Genomic DNA, 20,085 nt, shown 5'->3' on the forward strand with positions numbered 1-20,085 from the left:
AATACAAATATATTAGAAAATCAGTGCTATGGAACAACCATTATAAAACATTTTCTTAGATGGATAAATTATCTTCCATATGATTCTGAACCACTCAGCATCTCCTATTTGAGCTTGGGAAGACAAGAGCGTATAAAGGTTGCAAGGTACTGTCAAGTGCTTATGCGCACCACTGTCCTCTGCTGGAAGAAACCAGTCTTACTCACGTTTGTGACTGATTAGCTTCTATTAGCAGTAGCTGACATAGAGCAAAAATGACATAAGCAACAGCTAATGTACATTCCCATTTAAGCTTCACGGGCCTGTGGCTTAGGACAGAAGGTTGTTAATTCTAATGTCTGTGCAATGTAGCTGCGCAAACAGCATTTAAGATGTCTGCATATGCCCTGGACAGTGTTCTTTATTACAATGTATTTGTACAGTAATAACACCCCCAGGCCCTGTAGAGACTGGACCTTGCTGCTTTACATGGAGCTCAGATCCAAGATTTCAACTGCATAGTACTGTCTAATTTGATGCCCAAGATTTGCAAAATGCCATCTCTAAAATAGCAACTGGTTTTGTACCAGTGTGAACCCAAAGGAAAACCACACAGAACCCCTTTGAGGACCTGAGCCTAAGACATTTTAGACAACAGGTAGAAGAAAGATGCAAGTGCAATCACTGTGTCTTGCTCCAGCATTTCTATGATGAGTGTTAATTTTCTCAGGATAACCAGAGGACCTGCAGACTCAAGTATCAAGGCTTCTCGAGACCCCCTCAGATTGTAGTGCAGCTGCTTCCCACACTAACACTACCACACTTTTGGGTGCCTGGGGAAAACACATCTCCGGGAGGAGGTAAGCAGGACAGCTGTGTGCGAGGTGAACTTGTACGTGCTTGGTAACAGAGCGTCATGACACAGCCATGAAAGCAGGAGAGGCCTCTCCACAGCAATGGCAAAGCACAGAAACCCCACGTTCACCACAAGCTGAGCGGAGCCAGTCTTCACCCAGCCCCTGGTGAAGGCGGGGAGGTGTGTGTGCCTGCAGCTGGCTCCCCACCTCTACCCCGAGGAGCACCACAACCTTTCACAAACGCTTCCCCTCCTCAGAGCCTCCCACGCCGCCACTGCCTCCCTCCCACCCGCCCCCGGGCTCCTCAGGCGGCGCGCGGGGCCACACCCCGCCCCGCCCGCGAAGCGCCGGGGGGCGCGCAGAGGGCGGGGCCGAGGGGAGGGGCCTGCCGGGAGCTGTGGTCCGTTCTCCCACGCTGCCGGACTGCATTTCCCAGGGGCCGCTGCGGGAGCCTCTCGCAGCGAGCAAGGCAAAATGGCGGCAGCGGCGGCGAGGGGGTGCGGTGGGCTCTGGCGCCGGGCGTGGCAGCGCGGCGCCGGGGGTCCCGCCCCCCGCGGGCAGCGGGCCGTCGCCTGTAACGCGAGAGGCGGGGCGGTGCCGGCGGGGAAGAGCGGGTACGGTGCTGGGACGGCGCGGGGAGAGGGGCCGGTGGAGGTGGTTCTCCGCCGGGGCATCCCGCCCTCAGGGCGTAGCCGCAGGGTGGGGGCCGGGCCCGGGCAAGACAGCAGCGGTTGCGGGGGCAGGGCGGTGGCGTGTCAGGTTCAGGAGGTGCGGTTAGTGTGTCACAAGCAGATCGCAAGGTCTGGGCCCGCTTTAAATACCGTCTTCTGAGCGGTGTAAGGCGTGTAGAGCTTGCTGATGGCTGGCAGCACCTTAGCACGCACTTACCCCCCCACACCCCCCCGGAACCCTCGGAACAGTGCTTGTCCTCGCAGGAGGGCTGCTGTCCCTTCGGCACGGTTGGCCGTGGTAAGATGCCCGCACGATACAGGCAAATCAGAAAGCGTTAGCATTCACGCGTCCGGGGTATAAACAGCGAGGGCGGCACCAATTCTGTGAAGTATTTTTTGAAGGGTTATTCTGGTCCGAAGGAAGCTTGCTCTTCCAGTGGAGAAATGTGAAACTTGGACAGTGCCTGGAACAGAGTATTTTATTCCTGCTGCAACTGAAAGTTACGGCCCGTACAAGCTTTCATGTTCTCTGGTGGGATTCAGGTTTCTCTGCACAACTGATCATCTGAGTGAAGTTATGCACTCACCGGCGGAATTATGCTACTGATTCTTTAGAGACGCAAATAAATATAAACCTTGAACACATGGCAAGAAACTCCAGGTTTCTCATCGGTGTTGTTCGTAGGACTTGAGGACTGACTGATGCACATGTCTTTTTTTATCTAGTGTAAGCCAACACACTGATGAAGCAAAGCCTGATGCAACTTTTAATGCTGTAATGTGACAGGGATTCATTTCTAAAGAATGCGGGAAACACTGAAATAAATTGGCCTCCAAAATTTAAAAAAAAAACCACCAGCTTTTTTTTCCTAAACCTTCAGCTATTTATACGAATAGTTGAAAATACAAAAAAAAATGTTATGTTTCAGTAAAAGAAAATGTATTAGCTCCTTTAAACATCTGAACCTTAATCCTTTATGATAATATTCCTAAAGCAGCAGTATAAGTGGCGTCTGCATCGCTAGTTTTGTGTTTGTAGGGATGTCCTCAGCTGTTGGAGGGCAGACAGAGAATTAAAATCTTGGCAATGTATTATGTTCACCTTTGGAAGGAACACTGTACTTGATATATTTGTGTGATATTTTTCTATAGCTTGCTTATCTCCTGTAGCTATCCGGGTACTTATACTGCTGAAGTATTCTGCTGTAGAAATGTGATTTCATCACTGAAATATTATTTGTGCCACTTCATTTGTACAAGGTCAGATAATTACTTACAGAAACTGTCAAGCAATTCATACTGTAAAGGTGACCTTTTTCTCTTGTCCGTATAAAGGTTATGGATGTGAGAATTGCAATTACTTTTTAGATGATATGGAGAAGCTTTATTCTGTGGAGTATGTTCAGAGAGCAGTAGCTCTCTAGTTGAAATGATGATTTCTCTATTACCAGATTACTAATGTTTATGCTAATATGCTACTAACACTGCTCTGGAGAGCTACCTTTCCCAGCATGCAAGTGACTTAGCTAACAAAGAATACATAATTTATTGTGCCACCTGTCTGTTGGAGATTTATCAAACTACCTGAGAAGTAATTGGTATTTATGATGATTTTGTGATTTTCATGAAGTACCAAATTAGATTTCATCCAGCATGCAAGTTTGCCTCATTAATTTCTCTAAGATTTCTCATGTAAGGAAAAATTAAAAGTTTCAGACCATTACATTTCTTTTTTAAGGCATTCGTTTCTGTATATAATGAAGACACTTTGCCATACAGTCCCCTCCGTATATATTGTCAATTAGTCTCAGTTCTCCAGTATTGCAGCACAACTTTTGCCATTACACTGTGGATGTATTTACAACAGCATTTACAATTTTTTACAATTGCAATTTAATTTTTATTAAAAGAATGAATGAAAAGTTCTTAATTCATGTATTTTTAGATGTTTAAGGGGTTTAATGTCATCTATATTTAAATTTTATTTCCCTTCTCTTTCCTTTTCAGTCTTGCTCCGTGGGTACCAGTTGTGGGTCTGGAAATTCATGCACAGATCAGTTCCAACTCAAAACTTTTCTCTGGTTCCCAAGTCCAGTTTGCAGCACCTCCTAACTCTTTGGTATCTTTCTTTGATGCTTCTTTACCAGGAACTTTACCTGTAAGTTATGCTTCAAGTTAAATTTATATTAGGATTAATGTCTGACAACTTTGAGTATGTTTCTAATACTTTGTTCTTCCCAAGATTTGACTATAGAACTACTTTTACATATTTTTCTATTTTCTGACTGTTTGATGACATGAGATGCCTACTACCGTTTCCTTTCAGTTTACTCACTCCCTAGTTATCACTACAGGTACTTGATAGCCTCTGCAAAGGAAAAAAAAAATAAGGAGTGTTTCTTCAACATACTGAATGAACTGCGGTATTTCTCTGAGGCAAGAGTGGGTGTATTTGGTTAGTGTGCCACACAGGAAATTCCTTAAATATGAGAGATACTTAAAATCCTATGAGAGAAGAACATCTTAGATTTCCAAGTGGCCATTTGATGTTACTTTGCCAAATGTTTATTTATGTAGCTGTCATTTGCCATTTGGAGTGTCTCACTATGGAGGTACTTTGCTTCCAAAGTGGAAAGTCTCTGATTTAGGAAAGTGTCAACCATTCCTATTTCCAGAGCAAAACAATTATTAAAAAATTAAAAAGTAATCTGTATGAGACATTGTGGACTAATACGTCAGAATAGCTAGCTAGCACTTCGCAATGAGATTTATTAGTGACAATGTAATAAATTTTTGAAGTCACAGCTTAATTATAACTTTGTGATGGCTATGACAGTATTGCTGTAGAATTCTCTGGGAATCTAACAAGTTTAATATAAAAATAATAGTTAAAAAAGTATAACATAAGCTCTTACTATACAGTGAAAATAAATATTGAATAGACTTAGCATTGTCTCATGCAACAAGCGTGCAGAGACTACAATGGGGTCATATTATTTAATGCAAAAGTGTTTCACTGAGTATATTTATTAGAGTGGAGGTTTGAATTCTAGTTGCAGATATATCTTTTCCAATCTATTGGACACTTTTCGTCACCATAATACAGCCCTAAATAATATTCTGAAATTGAGAATTAACTTCTGGCTGGATTTCTAGGGTCTCTATATATGCTGTGTGAGCCTTGAAAAGAGAAATGAGTTGATATATTCATTCTGTATTTGCAAAGGTATTGAAACCTAAGGAAGTGAAGTTTAGATGCTGATGAAATTTGGACTTCACTCTGGTCTCAGTGGCAATTCAGGGCTGAGTTTCACTCTAACTATATGGAAATTTTGAAAACTTTCCAGAGAGAATGGGAATCTTATGCAATCGTTTGCTTTTAGAAGAATCTAGTTAAACTTAAACATGGAAAATGAGTTCCTTTCATTTGCGGGCAGGGCTAGGTTAGGGAGTTAATAGTCACAAAATATAAAAAGGTTCAAGATTTTGGTTTTAGACCTTCTTAATGTTCTATTAATGTACAGAAATCCTTGTAAGTTGTCTATGCTTATCTTCAGTCAAGTAGAAAAACTGCCCTTGAATGAATAAAACCAAGTATTTATGAAAAGTTTCATTTTTATGTATGATACTATTTATCTGTGAGGGTTTTTTGGCTTTTTCCTCTGTTGAAGTGCTTTACAAATGAGCCTTGGTATGACCTTTGTGAGAAAACCCCAATACATGTGGGATTTGGCAGAGAATATGACTGCACTTGAGAAGCAAAAAGCAGGATGGTTAGGTTAATTTAAAAGTAGTGATGCTATGTTAGCTTCTACCAGCTGCTTTTATCTATACAAAGAGAAGAAAGGTTTTTCTCACTGTAGTACTGGTGAAAATAGAATTGAAAGTGAATGTTAGAAAATACATGTTCTTGCATGTCAGAATGTGATACAAAATCTAGTCAGTAGTCATAGCTTTATTTTCCCATTCTACTTGCTGCACAGGAATTGATGTTAGAGACCAATGTTTGTTCCAGAATCAAACAGCCAGGCTTATTTTCTTGAAATAACTATATGTGTTTGTATATGGCAATAGTGTCTGAGGTAGAATTGGATTTTGGTGGATTTTGAGAGATGGAAGGTAGTTTTTGAAAATTTCCAAGTATTTGTAAAAAAAAACCCCAACATTTTAACAAGTGTTAATATTGTTGCCTAGTAAGTCTCTTTAGAAGGTAAATATTTGGCCTTTCCTTTTGACTCTGTTTTGTTGAGAAGCAATAAAAATAGAAACAGAGTTTTAATACAGTAGTTGTGCTGTCTTTAGCAGAGAATAACTACTGTTATAAACTGAGAACTGTAGGGGCAGTTTTCAGTGTCACAGGGTTTTAAATTTACTGTGGGACCATGCGATGGTTGTGATAGACAACCATGCTAGTATTCGCTGCTTCACAGCGGGACCAGAGAGAATGGTGCTAAAGGGAGCTTTCCTGGTTGCTATATGTTTCTGGGTCACTAAAGAGTGTGGGCCTGAACCTTTGCTCTGCTCTGCACGGGAGAGGGGAAACTAGAAGAATGTGTTTAGCCCTCCTCCGCCTTTCCTCTTTATATTTTCTTCGTGTTCTGTAATACAGCTTATTTTATGCTTCTGCTGCAAGTAGGCCTTAGAAGGACCATCACAGTGTTAGTGTCATGGCCATTTCACTATGCTGCTCTCATAATGTGCCTCTGATAGACAGCTACAGGCAAGAAGAGCTATGCAGGTGCACTCCTGTTTGGCATGAGACAAAAAATGGTGTGGCAAAGCTTTGATTAAAAAAATAGATTTAGAAGTAATGAGACTGGATGGCGCATCCTGTGCTGTTCTGCACGGCTTTTGTTCCCTGTGGTGATGGAGCCCCTCACCACTAGACCAGATAGCATCTTACTCAAATTACTGTAAGGCTGTCATTTTCTTTGGGACTATATATGACTTCATGTAATCAAATGTGCAAAGGCCTGTTTTTTTTTTTACCTGGTGAATGGTCTTGACAATGATCTTAGCTTGATGTCTTTAGGGGACCTGTTATAAAGAAAGTTTTACGCTGCACGTGGTGGCATATAGTGCGTCATACCTGCAGACTGATCTAAAAATCTTCGGAGGATCCATAAAGGTGGTTGCACTCCCAGTCTGATTTATCCTCTTTGAAAATTCTGAGAATATTTATAAAGGTTTATAAAGATAAGACTGGGCTCGCAGAAAGAGAATCCATGATTATCTATTCTTATGACTGAGGTGGCTGACTAAAGGTTAATTATAGCTCAGCCACAGAAAAAGATGGTAGATCTAGCAGCTAAAGGCTGAAACCTTTTTGCCTGTGCTTAGAGTCTTTGTTGCTAGTCACACGAAAAGGTGCACATTTTACGTTTTTCTCCTGCGTGACTTAAAGTGAAAGCCTGATCCTATTTCTTTGTAGGCAAGTGTACTAAGAAATAATCTAGGATTTACATAACGAAGGTTTAAAGTAATAAGATTTGAATGAATGTTAGCCCTACAGTCTTAAGTATTTTGAAATTTGTGACACCTTATCATGCATTCGAATTTCTCTCTTTACAGTGTGAACAGCATCTATTTTATCTTTTTTTAAGATAGAGTTTTTGGAAACACTTGGTAATGATCAAGCTCTCTTTCTAATGAAGAAAAGGTAAATAGCTTCTGACCTCAAAAACCAGAGTAAGATCTGTGTTGAACACTGCTGTAGAATATCATGTGAGATGCATGATTTTATCTGAATATACGATTTTTTCCTGTTCCACTGCACATCCTTGAGGGCTTGACAGCTCACTCATTGCTGCTGTCCTGTACTGAGATTTTCGTATCCTCTTGTTTTAAACTCCTTTAGTTTTCCCTCTGTAAGTAGTGTTAGAAGGAAGCATTTGGGTCCTACTGTACCTTCTCTCACCTGTATAATTACAGTCAGGCAACCAGGTACGCCTTTTCATGGAAGAAAGCAGGGCTAGAACAGCTATCAGCCGTTGTTCCTTCTCGTATTGCACCACTGGCAACTTAAACGCCAAGCCCTTGACATCTCCAAAGCTGAGGAATGTCACTGCAACACTGGCAGTAGCAAAAGAGCACATGTATTGTGCTGTTGCCTTCCCCACGCTGCAGTGCTGTGCTGTTAAGATGGCTGCTCAGGGACCTGACAGGGGTAATACCCAGTCTGGGGATGTAGAGGGTGCTGTAGTTCGCCCTCCTGTACTGACACTTGGCAGTGGCAGATACCCAGTGTTTTTCCAGATGTCTTAGGTGATAGATTATGAGACTTTATGATGAATTTTACATGTTATTAATTTACAGAATTTATCTGATGCATTTGCTTTCAAAGGCACTGGGAGGTTTGTGTGAGATTTTGGTGGATCTGTCTGTCAGCTATACATACGGGAACAGAAAGAGAATTTGAGACTAGAATTTATACTTTACAGCTTGAAACTAGAGTTTTTGATATCCTGTGCCTGTTAAATCTGGTGATTGCAACAGCTGCTTTACCAACTTGTGCTTTCAGTTTTGTTTTGACATTCTTGCTGGCATGCATATGAATTTACTCCCTTCTTGTGCTATTTTGCTTTGAAAAAAACGTGCTTCTTAGCTTGACTTTTGATAATTACATTTTTAATTCCATGCATCTTTCTTGGGGAACTGGACAGTCTTCTGATCTTTGTATGCATGTTGGTTTAGCACCCATTGTATAAATTTTCTTCTTTTCTTTGAAACCACATGATGCCTAGGTTGTTGTATCCATGAGCTCTACTCTAAAAATAAATTAGTGTCAGTCCCTGAAGGAAAAAGTGAGTTCATGCTTGTTTTAAACCATTTATTTATGTCTAGGTTCACTTTAACTGCTCTTTACTTCTTTCAGTAAAACTGTAATAATTGTACTTAGGGGAAAAAAGGAGATATTTTCTTAGAAATTGATGGTACCTTTCCGTTGCAATCCTTTCTTCCCTGACAGTATTTGAGTTTGCAACATGCATTGCATCATCAGTGGTTAACAGTCTCTTGTTGCTCACACAGTCCAAGCTTGCTGGACTTGCAGTCCCAATAAGCCTCTGAAAAGAAAATCCTACATAATTTAGGAAAAAACTAGGGGAGTGAAATAGGCTTTCAAAACATTGCTCCCTGAGAATGCCTTTGTAGTTCATAGACCCTCACATTTCTGAGTGCATGATGGATTAAATCCTGCCCACGTAATTTCAAGCTATTGATCAGTTCAACGCTGTTGTACTGGTCAGGAGAGGTCTCAGAGAGATAAGGGAGGCCTGCTTCAGGCAGCTTTGAAGGCTGGGTTGTGGTGCAGATTGTTCCTCGTTCTATTGCTTTCTCTTTCATAGGATCATTCACAGACTCAGGATTAGCTGTGGAACTAGTCTCCTTCACTGGGGTCTGAGAAGCGTTATACTTCCTCAGGTACTTCAGTTGCTTAGCTCAACTTTATTTCATACTTAACTGTAAATGCCATTTTTCTGGAAACGCCTCTGCTCTTGTGCTTTGGAGTATTTGGTGACATTTGTTGCTCTTCTCTCAAGCTTTGAAGGAGTCCCCTGTAAAGGTTTTCTCTTGCTTTTTGCTATGTCTCCTTTATTTGTGAGAAGTTCTGACACTCATTCTGAGTGTTTTAATCTTTTTGTCAAGGCTAACAATTCCTGTAGGAGTTTGTCTCCTTAGCACCTCAGTAACTATTGAGCTCTCTTTCTTTTTGTTGTTCTTGTTGGCTTTCCTGTTCATCCTTAACAGGTCCCTCTGGCTGATGTAAACTTACCAGTTAGAATGGCATTGAGTTGATAAAACATCTTGTTATCACCTATCTCAGTAGATCCTTCAACGCATCAGTGATGTTATCGATGTATTTTATCTCTTTTTGTGTTGGTTTTTTTATTGCTTTACGTTTTGCTTTATATACATATTTTTTGCTTCTTAGTGGGGAGCAGGACTTTGCAGTACCTTGTTTCCTTTCTTTCACACAGTTCTGTCACTGCAGTTATTGTGCCATCTTTGATACTTTTGGACAGCACGACCATTACATGACAACTATACAGATCAGTGTCCCCTCTTTCTGGATTCACTCTGAAATTGCTTCTGAAACGCACTTGAGCTTTTTGCAGTAGTTTTTCTTAGTGGGCTGGGAATTTCTTTATTTTAAGTTCAAACCATGAGTGGATTTTTTGGGGCAAATTTCTATTACTTCTGTTATCAGTCACTATATAAGCTCTGGCATCCTGAAGTGTTTGATTTAATTTTCTCTCAGTATGTAGACAAACAGTCTGGTTCCAGGTGACTCCCTTTGACGAAATCCAAGGTAGTATATTGTATATATGTGTATGAAAGCAGTGCTCTGTGAAGTAAAAGTTTGTGTAACAATCATGGTTCTACCCATTTGTTAGCGTTTTAACTTTGTGAACTGACATCTGGCTGCTTCATTCTTCTTAACATTTTTTTTCTTTGAAGAGTTTTTTCATTGAAAGCCTTTTAGGAAACATTGTCCAACAGTAATGACATAATTGTAGACCGGGTCTTTGTTCTCTTCATGGTTAGCTGTCTCATGTGTAATGTTGCGTAACTGTCAGGTTTATGTATTTTGTTTGAAACTTATCTTGGTGCAATTAGGCTGTAATTGGTTCCTGGGGTAAAATTAATTTCATTCTTTGTGTTCACTCTGCTTATCAGCCACCTTGCCACCTTAAATATATTATAACTATGTATTTGATTTTGAGAGGATTATGTAAGCTTCTGCAACTGGTGTTTATTAGTTACATGTGTTTATTAGTTACAGGTTTTGCCACTGCAACCACTGTTCTCTATACGGAAACGCTAGTTTTGCAGTTTCACTGCCAAGTTCAGCCAAATTTGCCTGAAAAAATTTTAGGTTTGTAGAGGTTTTTGTGAATATGTTAGCAAGCACATGAAGAGGAAATTAGCAATTGAGTCTCTTCTCCCCACTGATCTCAGCTTTATTTGGGCTGCTGCTGTTCGGGCATTTGTGACACTTTATACTCAATTTGGGATGTTGAAATGGGGAGAAGGTGGGGGAATCATGAAGGAGAGTATTGAGGTCACTGCTTAGATAAAACAAACTAGGGCAGTTACTTATAGGAAATTAGTCTTTGTGGGTTCTGCTGTTCCAGAACAACTTTGTGGAAAACAAAGAATTTTAGTTTGCTTTCTTAGTAGCTTTTTGCAAAACTTGTTGCATTATGTTGCCTGTTGTTTTCCTGAATTAGTACATTCTTGTCTCTATCCGTGTTGGGCTCTCTTAAGAGACCTGGGTCAGCCTGGAGGGAAAGATGGCTGCCTCTCTGGGAAGCTTGTAAGCATGTTCCAGGAGACAGCGAATGGAGGAAAAAGGAATGAGGGAGTCAGAGCGAAGGGCTGGGAGTTTTTAGTGTGTATCTAGTGTGGGCTCTCAGACACACAAAGACTGCAAGAAGGAGCAGAGGGCAGATAGCCAAGACTTAGAAATGATAGAAAATAGTCAATGTGTATCAAAGGTCGGAATTGTTGCAACTCAGAAAACCACAGAGCTGGCCCTCACCAAGCCTACAAGCAAAGGATCATCTGCAAGGATGAACAGGGCAGGGGTTGGTTTATAAACTCTGTTCTGTTCTAAGTGCTCTCAAATTCCTCTATTGAACAAGTCAATCTCGGTTATATTGAAGAAGGCAGATATTATTCATGTTTAAAAGCCTTTTTTAGCCTTTTGTGGAGCTCAGTGTAGGAAAAATCTGAGAAGGTCCACCTCAAAGCTCTGGTTGACTTTGGATTTGATCACATTCTGTAACTTAGGTTTTAGCCATTGCTCAGTCCCCTACCTCCAGAAGCAGCGAAGTTCTTTCACTGAATCTTCTGGTATTTAACTTTTCCTGGGTGAGATAACATTAGCAATGACTTGCATTTCAACTGGCATAAGAGAGGGAGCATCCTTATGATAGGTCAAAAAAGCCATGTGGCAGATGCAGAAGACTCTGCTGTCAACAGGGAGGGCATGGATGTTAGAGAGATACTGAACTTCTTGATGGAAACACCATAGAAACACAGTGTTTGGTTGTGGATATCATGAACCATTGAACCATTGTATTGCCATTGTGTTGTTCTATCTTCCCTGTGGTTCTCCTGCTTGGAACTGGTTCTGCGTGGTAGAACTTTGTTTGGTTTTAGCTGCTGCTTCTGGGATCTGAGACGTGAAAATCACTGGTTTGGGGCAATGCCACTGGATTGGCTGCCTCCCTGCCACCCCAGAAAATAAATTTATTCCATTGAGACCATTGAGCACTTTGCCCACACAGTGGTCTGAATGGATTTTTCCTTCTGCTTTTTTTTTTAGCAACCCTTGTCTCAAAGGGCTGAGAAACCCAGAAGTCGGACAGTATTTAAATAGCTTTGTATCTGGTGATACCTTCCTGTTTTTCTTACTCCCAGGGGTCAGCATTTCTCCCTACTGCTGCTGAATTTTTCTGGTCATCACTGACACTGGAAGATGCTTCCTCCAATTCTAAGCATTGTCATATGAGCTCTCAGACTAGCTCTTCAGCTTTGAGAGAGTGTGCCCTCTTATTCTTTGAGTACACATAAAGTAACATGTTTGGGAGCTGGGTAGTTCTTAAAATGCAGAGTTGCCTGGTTTTAAGATACGGTTTGAATGAGTGTGTACTGCATCACTGCAAGCCGATTTTGCCACCAGACAAGGTTAGGAATAATAATATGTTTGGTATAGCAGCATATATCTTTGGTACCAGACTGCAGAAAGATAAAGTTACAAAATCTGTTAAGGTATATTTAACGCCCCCCCACCCTTTGCTGCTTCAGCTTCTTAATTGCCATTTTGTTCTCTTTTCTTAAGCTGGAATCTCTATTAATCTAAGATCTTAATTCGAAATGTCTGGTGCTTCCTTCCCTACTCTCTTGCCCCTTTCCTTAAGGATAAGAACATAACGCTCATATTAGGGCAGGAAATATGCTGTGAAGTAGATGCTGGACTGAAATGCAGAAGACTAAACTGAACGTGGCCTTCTTTTTAAATTTCCCCTGCAGTTAGAGACCTCAGGTTTTGTAACATGTGGGCTCTTAGCAGACCAAACAAATGACAAGACTTAGGTTGGCTTGTTTTTTAAATTTTTACTGTATGCTTAGAGGGATGGGGTCTGATTGTACACCTATTGAAATAAATGGGTCATTTGGGAAATGGTTAGCTCGTCATTTATCGCAGTGTACATCCTGTACGTGCATAGCTACAAGGCAGTTACGCTCTCCTGTGTGTGGGGGAGGATGCCAAGGAAGAACGCTGGGTTGAAGTACTCATCTGCAGTGTCAGACTGAACAGTCACAATTACACTTGGACTAAGCAGATATAAGAGTAGTTTATTTTGAAATTTATGATTGCATTTCAAAGAACCATTTATTGGAGTAAGTTGGTACTTTTAACACAGCGAGAATAGTAAGACTGAATATATCCATTAGTGGAAGCGAATAAAAATCAGAGTGATATGAAATGGGAATACTGGGAAATATGATTAGATATATCTGTTGAGGTTTCTAAAGATCACTGCCTGGTCTACAGAGAGCTGGCTAAGTACATTGCACTGCATCCTTCTTCCAGCTGTTATTTTGAATGAAAAGGAGCGAAAATTAAATGTTTCTTAGATAAACAGTCCTGTAGTCAATCTGATTAATGCTGATTTCTTCATGATTATAAGTAGGAATGAAGGTCTTAAGATAGCCAATTAATATGAAATCTACTTTATTAAAATGTGTGACCTAGAATCAAAAACGTCTAAAATCTCCAGGGAATTATTTTGATTTTACTGTTTTAGTACAAGTAATACTTTGTTCCATAACTTAGGCTTCCTGGGTGCCACTGTTACGGCAAAGATTACTTTTTTTTTTTAAAAAAAAAGTATCAAAAATGAACTTTTTCCAGAAGAGAGGTCTAGATGTTTCTTTTTTCTTTTCCCCAGTTATCCTGTATAATACTCATTATCAAAACAAGAAGCTGCATACCTACTCTCTTTAAAATGTAAAAATGATAATTTACTAAATATAGAAACATATATCTTAACCTAAAAGGGAGCCAGCTTTCTTTAATGTATTAATATAAGGAGTAAACCTCCTGTTAAAGAAAAAGCTGTTTAAAAATTGCTTTTGGTGGGGATTTATGCTATTGAAGGTATTGTGCATAGTTTTGTATAGCTATTGAATAGTCTTGTATTTAAAACCAAGGTCTTGACTAAACTGACCTTACAAATAAAGATGATAAATTTTTAAAAGGAGTCTTTCCACTTGTGAAATAGATGTAAAGAATAGACGAGTATCAGAAAGAGAGATCTTGGTTGGATTGTTCTTTCATTCCTTCAGTGCTCAGTTACCATGGTGCTCTAGCAGAATAGCGTAGCTACAAGGGAAGTGGTGCTGGTGCTGTGATGCCATTGTTAAGGTTTTTCATGAGTTTCCAATACAAACAATTTACATTTCCTTTTGTGATACCTCTCTAGGATTTTCTTTAAATACCTCGGAGAGATGCTTCCATTTTAGAAGACCAGAAATATTTAAGAAGGCTTTATAGGCTCTTGTGTTTTGTCCATAGCTATTGCAGGAACTATGTAGCTTTCTTTCAAGGCCAGCACTTTGCTAACATACTAGACTGGCAGCTTGTCAGTTCAAGCTAGTAATTTAAATCTTTGGTGCTAGTCAAAGCTGTCAACTTAATAACAGCTTACTGCATAAACAAGCTTGGGGGACTTATTCTAGGTCATTAGCATGGGAAGTTTCACATACTGAATTGACGTTTATCATTGCAGATTATTTGAAAAGCTAGGCTTGTTTGAAGGAGAAGTAGTAGTTTGCTTAAAAAACTCTGCATTACACACACAGTCTTGATCACTGGAATGCGTAGTAGTAGGCACTTCGGAAATGGAGCAATATTAAATACATAAGTTTTGATTTTTGAGGAAGTAGAGGGTTATCTGATTTTTTTTTTTTAGGGTCAAAGAGGGCAGAGGAAGCAGATTGGAGTGGTAGACGTATCAGTTTGCCATAGTGAGAACGATCTGCTTTGCAACGCCTTCTATCACCACAGAGGTCGATAAAGAAGTAGCACAGAAATGGTACTAGTGAATGAGTAATGGCGCGTATACAGTGGTTTGGCTGCTATGACCCAGTACACTGGGGACACATGCACATTACAGCATCTAAATGCTTAGTAATACTACATAGAAAACAATCAGTACTTCACATTGTTATGCCAGTTTTTCCCCGGAGCCACCAAAATGGTATATCAGCAGTAGTGCAAAAGCTTCTCACTGGTGTAAGTAGTATGTGAGTGGGAATTATTTCCTTCACCTCAAAACAGTGTTATCCCTTAGGGTGACGAGTAAGATAATACACTATTGTTTGAAGCAAAAATTGAAGAGCAAGTGGTCAAAGGCAGTGGTTGTGTAATCATTAGCTAAACTCCACCTGTGTTTGAAGAATGTGCTATCAGGCTCTAACTGACTGCGACTTGGGAGTGGGGTTTTGTCTTGTTTTATGATTACGATCGGTCACAACCCCTGCACCATCAGGAAATGTAGCAAGACACCAGTTCACTACTTAGATGCAGTGGTGTTTTGAGTCTTCCCAGTCTTTATGGCACCTTAATGGTTTCTGGTGATCAGTTGTTAAAGGGCTGACTGGCATGGTTCTCCCTAATGTGTAAGCTGGACTGGATCATGCCATAAGGCTTTAGTAGGAGGAAATTTTGCCCGTGTATTTAGAAATATTATGGTATTTTAAATATTGAACAATTTGACTAGCACTGTTACAAACTTCCTTAAACAGAAAAAAAAAGTATCTATCTGTGTTGTCTGGAAGCATTTAGTTGTTGAAAACAGGAACATCTACTATATAATGAACTGCAGCTATGATACTAAAATAAATTAATATTTCGTAGTTACCAATTTTACTTTAGATTACAGTCAGGACTAATTGCGTTCATTTTGCTGTGGATCAGTATTTCAAAGGGAAAATGTTCTTCCTTTTTTCTCATTTAAAATTTGCTTTATGTATCTTTTAAATTTTTTAATAAATAAAATATGCCCGAACAGATGATGTGTTCTAGTTAGCTATATATAGCTACACTAAAGATCTGAAAGTTCCCTCGTTAAATGTCTTAAATATTTAATTTCTTGTCTGTATAAGCAATTTTTAAGTTTCTGTTACGTGAAGAGTTTCTCATATTTTAGTATTTTGATTTTTGAAATATTAGACGAGTGAAGCAAAGAGATTCCTTTTCCAGCTGAAGACGTGGGATGATGGGAAATGTACAGCTGCTTAATCTGTTTTCAGAAATCAGGCTGGAGAATATAAAAAGTAAATACTGTCAGAAACATTGAAGAAAACATTATTTAAGCCTTTTATATTCTGGTCAATGCAGATGAAGTCATGTAGATTCTTTTACATAATGTGCCCCTTCAATGGTCCTGCTGGAAATTGACTTCTTGGCAGCTGTACAGTGCAGCATAAGATGGATAAAGTTCTGTTCCTGTTTCAAAATACTCTTAAGTATGAGCATGTCAGAGTTGTACTAAGACAAATTCAGTCTTTTTTGCTTTTCAGTTGTATCCATTTGATGTTAGTTAAACCAACTGTTAAATTAATGAGAGAACATTTGAAAAAAACGATCACTTTGAAACATTCCTTGTTAGTACTTTTTGGAGTGGAATTTTCTTTCTCCTCTGGATCCTGACCTTGCTGAGGAGATAGAAGGGTGTAGCGCTGAGAGTGATGGGTCCATAGTGAGAAACCACATTTAACTCCTTTATTTCTTCATGAAGGCCTTGCTGGGTCTTCAGATCATGTGGCATTCTGCAAGAACCTTAATCATAGAATCGTTTTGGTTGGAAGGGACCTTTAAGATCATCAAGTCCAACCGTTAACCGAGCACTGCCAAGTCTACCACTAAACCATGTCCCTAAGCACCACGTCTACACATCTTTTAAATACCTCCAGGGATGGTGACTCCACCACTTCCCTGGGCAGGCTGTTCCAATGTTTGATAACCCTTTTGGTGAAGAAATTTTTCCTGATATCTCCCCTGCACAACTTGAGGCCGTTTCCTCTCTTCCTATCATTTGTTACTTGGGAGAAGAGACCGACACCTGCCTCACTACAACCTCCTTTCAGGTAGTTGTAGAGATCGATAAGGTCTCCCCTCAGCCTCCTTTTCTCCAGACTAAACCACCCCAGTTCCCTCAGCTGCTCCTCATCAGACTTGTGCTCTAGACCCTTCACCAGCTTCGTTGCCCTTCTTAGGACTCGCTCCAGCACCTCAATGTCTTTCTTGTAGTCAGGGGCCCAAAACTGAACACAGTATTCGAGGTGCAGCCTCACCAGTGCAACTACAGGGGTAATCCCATGGGTTACCTGGGCACTGGAAATGCATGTATACTTATAGCCATGGGATCAATTGATGTCTCTTTGGTTCTGTTTTAGCAAAGCATGTAAGTGTGCTTAATTTCATCCTGGTTAAGCAAAGCATTGAAATCTATGTGTAGATACTCCTGAATTCACTGTGGTTCTGTGGTTACAGGTGTTTTACTGAAATGGCACTGCAGTCCCTGATGCAAATCCCCTGTGTTTCCAGTTCCCAGTATGAGTTGACAGCTGGTTACAAGTCAATTACGATTTGCTATGATTTGTCTCTTGCACCCTTGAAGAGTGAAAAGTACTGGAATGTTTGCAAAAGTAGCAAGCCAGAACAGTGCACACGTCCTTATGTGGCGTGACAAAATGACTGAAAGGCTTGTTTTTTCATCTAAAAGCTTTGCAGATTTGTAGCTGCCACGACTTTAATGATGAGTAAGAACTACCCACGCAAGGAAGGAGATCTAATGGTGGCTGAAGGCAAGCAAAATTGAATATATGCTCCATATAAGGCAATGTGTGGGAGACACATTTGTTACATACTGAGTATCTGAACAAAACCATGTGTCATGTTTCCTTAGGTTCTCAACAGGAGATGCGTAGAAGCAGCAGTGATGACAGGCCTGGCACTCAACTGCATCATAAACAAGAAGTCCTTGTTTGACAGAAAACACTACTTCTACGCAGATCTGCCTGTAAGTATGCAGTATAGTTGGTCCCTTTATGGCTGTAGGAAAGGACAAGTCTGGAGTATGGATGGCAATAGGGGATGAGTGAAGAGATGCTGCTTCTGTTTTCAGTCAGTGTTCTGCTCACCTCAACAGGATGCTGTACCGTGCCCTGATGAACAGACAGCTGTACCCTGGTGCTCACTGATTGAATACGATTGCTCTGATTGCTGACTCCTTGCTTAGCTGCAGATTCCAGTAGCTTAATGTAATTGAATTGGGAGCTGGAGGTGCTTTGCCCCTTAAGTTCTCCATGCCTGGTGTTTAGTACTAATTGTCTGTTAGGGTAAAAGCAGTCTGATAATAGTCCTTCATTTAAAGTGAACATATAACAAACACAGGTTCCAGTGGTATAAACGTAAGAGTGTCTTTTTTTGTGTGTGCTTAGGGACCTAAAAATATTTTATTTCCCTTTAAAACTTTCTCAGTCAATAGTTCTAATAAATTAAAAAAAAAAAACAAGAAACTGAGTCTTTGCAGTATGGTTTGGTGGTAGCTTTCGTATTTGGTAGAAGGTGTCAGTGGAAGTCAAATGCATTTTGCCGCACTTGATATGGGTGTAGAAATATTGAAATCATTTAAGAACCTGACTTCTGTCATTGCAACAGGATGCAGTAGTGTTTGAGCCTTTTTCCTATTTTAATGAAATTAAACCTTTTTAATTTAAAACATTTTTTTCCTGTCAGCTTATTTGTACTGAATGTTTTCAGTTTATCACTAACCTGTCAAAGGGAGGACACTGGTTTTACTTCCTCTGATTTTGGGGTGAAGATCTGATGACTGCATTAAAAAAAAAAAATCTGTTTCTGTTTTATCTGAGAAAGATCAGGCATGTTAGCTTATCCTGTCTTTAGGTGAGGTGTCCCAGACATCCAGAGAAGCAGAGCAGGAGATTTCTCAGGTCCCAAATTAATGTGTAGAGGTGCTGTATTATTAACCAAACTGCTTTCTCTCCCACTCTTTTGTTCAGGCATTGGAAATATTTTGAAGATACACAAAACCTATTCAGACACAATTGTTTCACACCTTAGAAAGAGAATTGTGTTATAGTTGTCCACTGGAGACCTGGATCTCAGAAGATATTTCTGTTCTGTTTTCTTCTGGGTTGGGAACTTGTGGCTCTTCTGTGAAGTTGATGTAATCACTGATTTGGTTTCTGGGGATAACTTTGCTAATATTTGTGAGCCATTAAGAGGCCCTTTTGTTGGGGGATCTGTAGTCAGCTACTGGGAATGTGAAACACAAACTTACCAGTTTGAATTGCCAGTACTTTTTTTTTTTTTTTACTTGTAAAACTATCTTAAAGCTCATTTCCAGACCTGAAGGAGAAAAAAGTGAATTAGCAGGAAGTAAACATTACTTTCAAAATTCTTTTACACATCATAAGGAAACACCAAAAACATCACAGACTTGTTTGCAAGCCACTTAGTGCTTCTGCTGTTAAACTGAAAACAATCTCTTATATTCTTGTGGTGTCTGCTTCTGTCAGTCTACTGCATAGAAGCTATATGAAAGAATGTTGTCATAGGAAAGAAACTGCATCCTTGTGTTTAGAGAAGAGTGAGGTGGAAGAAGGTGTGTACAGCACCAAGTGGGCTGCCATTGTCTGCAGGCATGAGTTTCAGGATCCTCTGGTCAGATAAGCATGGAAATTTGGTCAAGGAGATGCTGACACATTTTATTAGCTCGAAACATGTAATTCTGGCTTTCTACTGGCTGTCTTCTGCAGTTTCAGCACTGACAAACTGGCTGACCTGCATTTCATAGTGAAACAGTCTAGTCAGGAACCCTGTAATAAGATGAAGAGTTTGAGCTAATGAGCTGTATAGAACAGATAAAATAAATCCAATTCTTAGGGTTGTTTGACATTTGACGATGGGATTATTGTCACTCCTGAAAATGGAGCTTTGGATGGGAAATGGGATTCTTGTTATTTGTTGTCACTCACTGTTTCAGGCTTTAAAAAAATCATTTTAATGAGAAGTTCTAGGAGATGGGAAGAGCTGTGGGATTAGCATAGGCTGTATAGAGTCAGTTATTTTATTTTTCTTATAGCGATTATGGCTAGAAGGTCATGCACTTCATTGCATATATAAATTGAGCTGTTCACAGGGCCAGGCCATTGTTCTCCATTCTGATGCACTGTCACCATCTCTACATTTTAGACTAAGCTCATCCTCCCTGCAAAATATGCAAATGCTCCTCCCAATTCATTAAAATCTGGCAGGCTTTTTTTTTTAATTCTCAACACTGGGGGCATGAGCAGGCTAGGAAGGAGGAAGAGATGGGGACCCTACCTCAACAGAGTAATTGATTTACTTCTATATTTTTACATCATTGCAGTTATTCCAGTACCTTGCCACTGGCAGCCCCTTTGCTGGTGAACAGTTTCCTCTTTGAGTGGAGTCCCAGCCATGAGGTGGCATTTATCAGCTGTGTGCCTTA

General features: G+C 40.1%; 1 protein-coding gene across 1 annotated transcript in view; it reads left to right on the forward strand.

The window, feature by feature from the left end:
* Positions 1-1,310: 1,310 nt before the first annotated feature.
* The window catches only part of GATB (glutamyl-tRNA amidotransferase subunit B), a 43,947-nt gene continuing 25,172 nt past the window's right edge, over positions 1,311-20,085 (forward strand). The window contains exons 1-3 of the mRNA XM_068403124.1: positions 1,311-1,450; positions 3,515-3,665; positions 17,494-17,607. Of these exons, the coding sequence (XP_068259225.1) occupies positions 1,311-1,450; positions 3,515-3,665; positions 17,494-17,607 (405 nt within the window). The remainder of the gene's footprint in view (positions 1,451-3,514; positions 3,666-17,493; positions 17,608-20,085) is intronic.

The sequence above is a fragment of the Nyctibius grandis genome, chromosome 6 (assembly GCF_013368605.1).
Source record: "Nyctibius grandis isolate bNycGra1 chromosome 6, bNycGra1.pri, whole genome shotgun sequence".
NCBI classification, from domain to species: domain Eukaryota; kingdom Metazoa; phylum Chordata; class Aves; order Nyctibiiformes; family Nyctibiidae; genus Nyctibius; species Nyctibius grandis.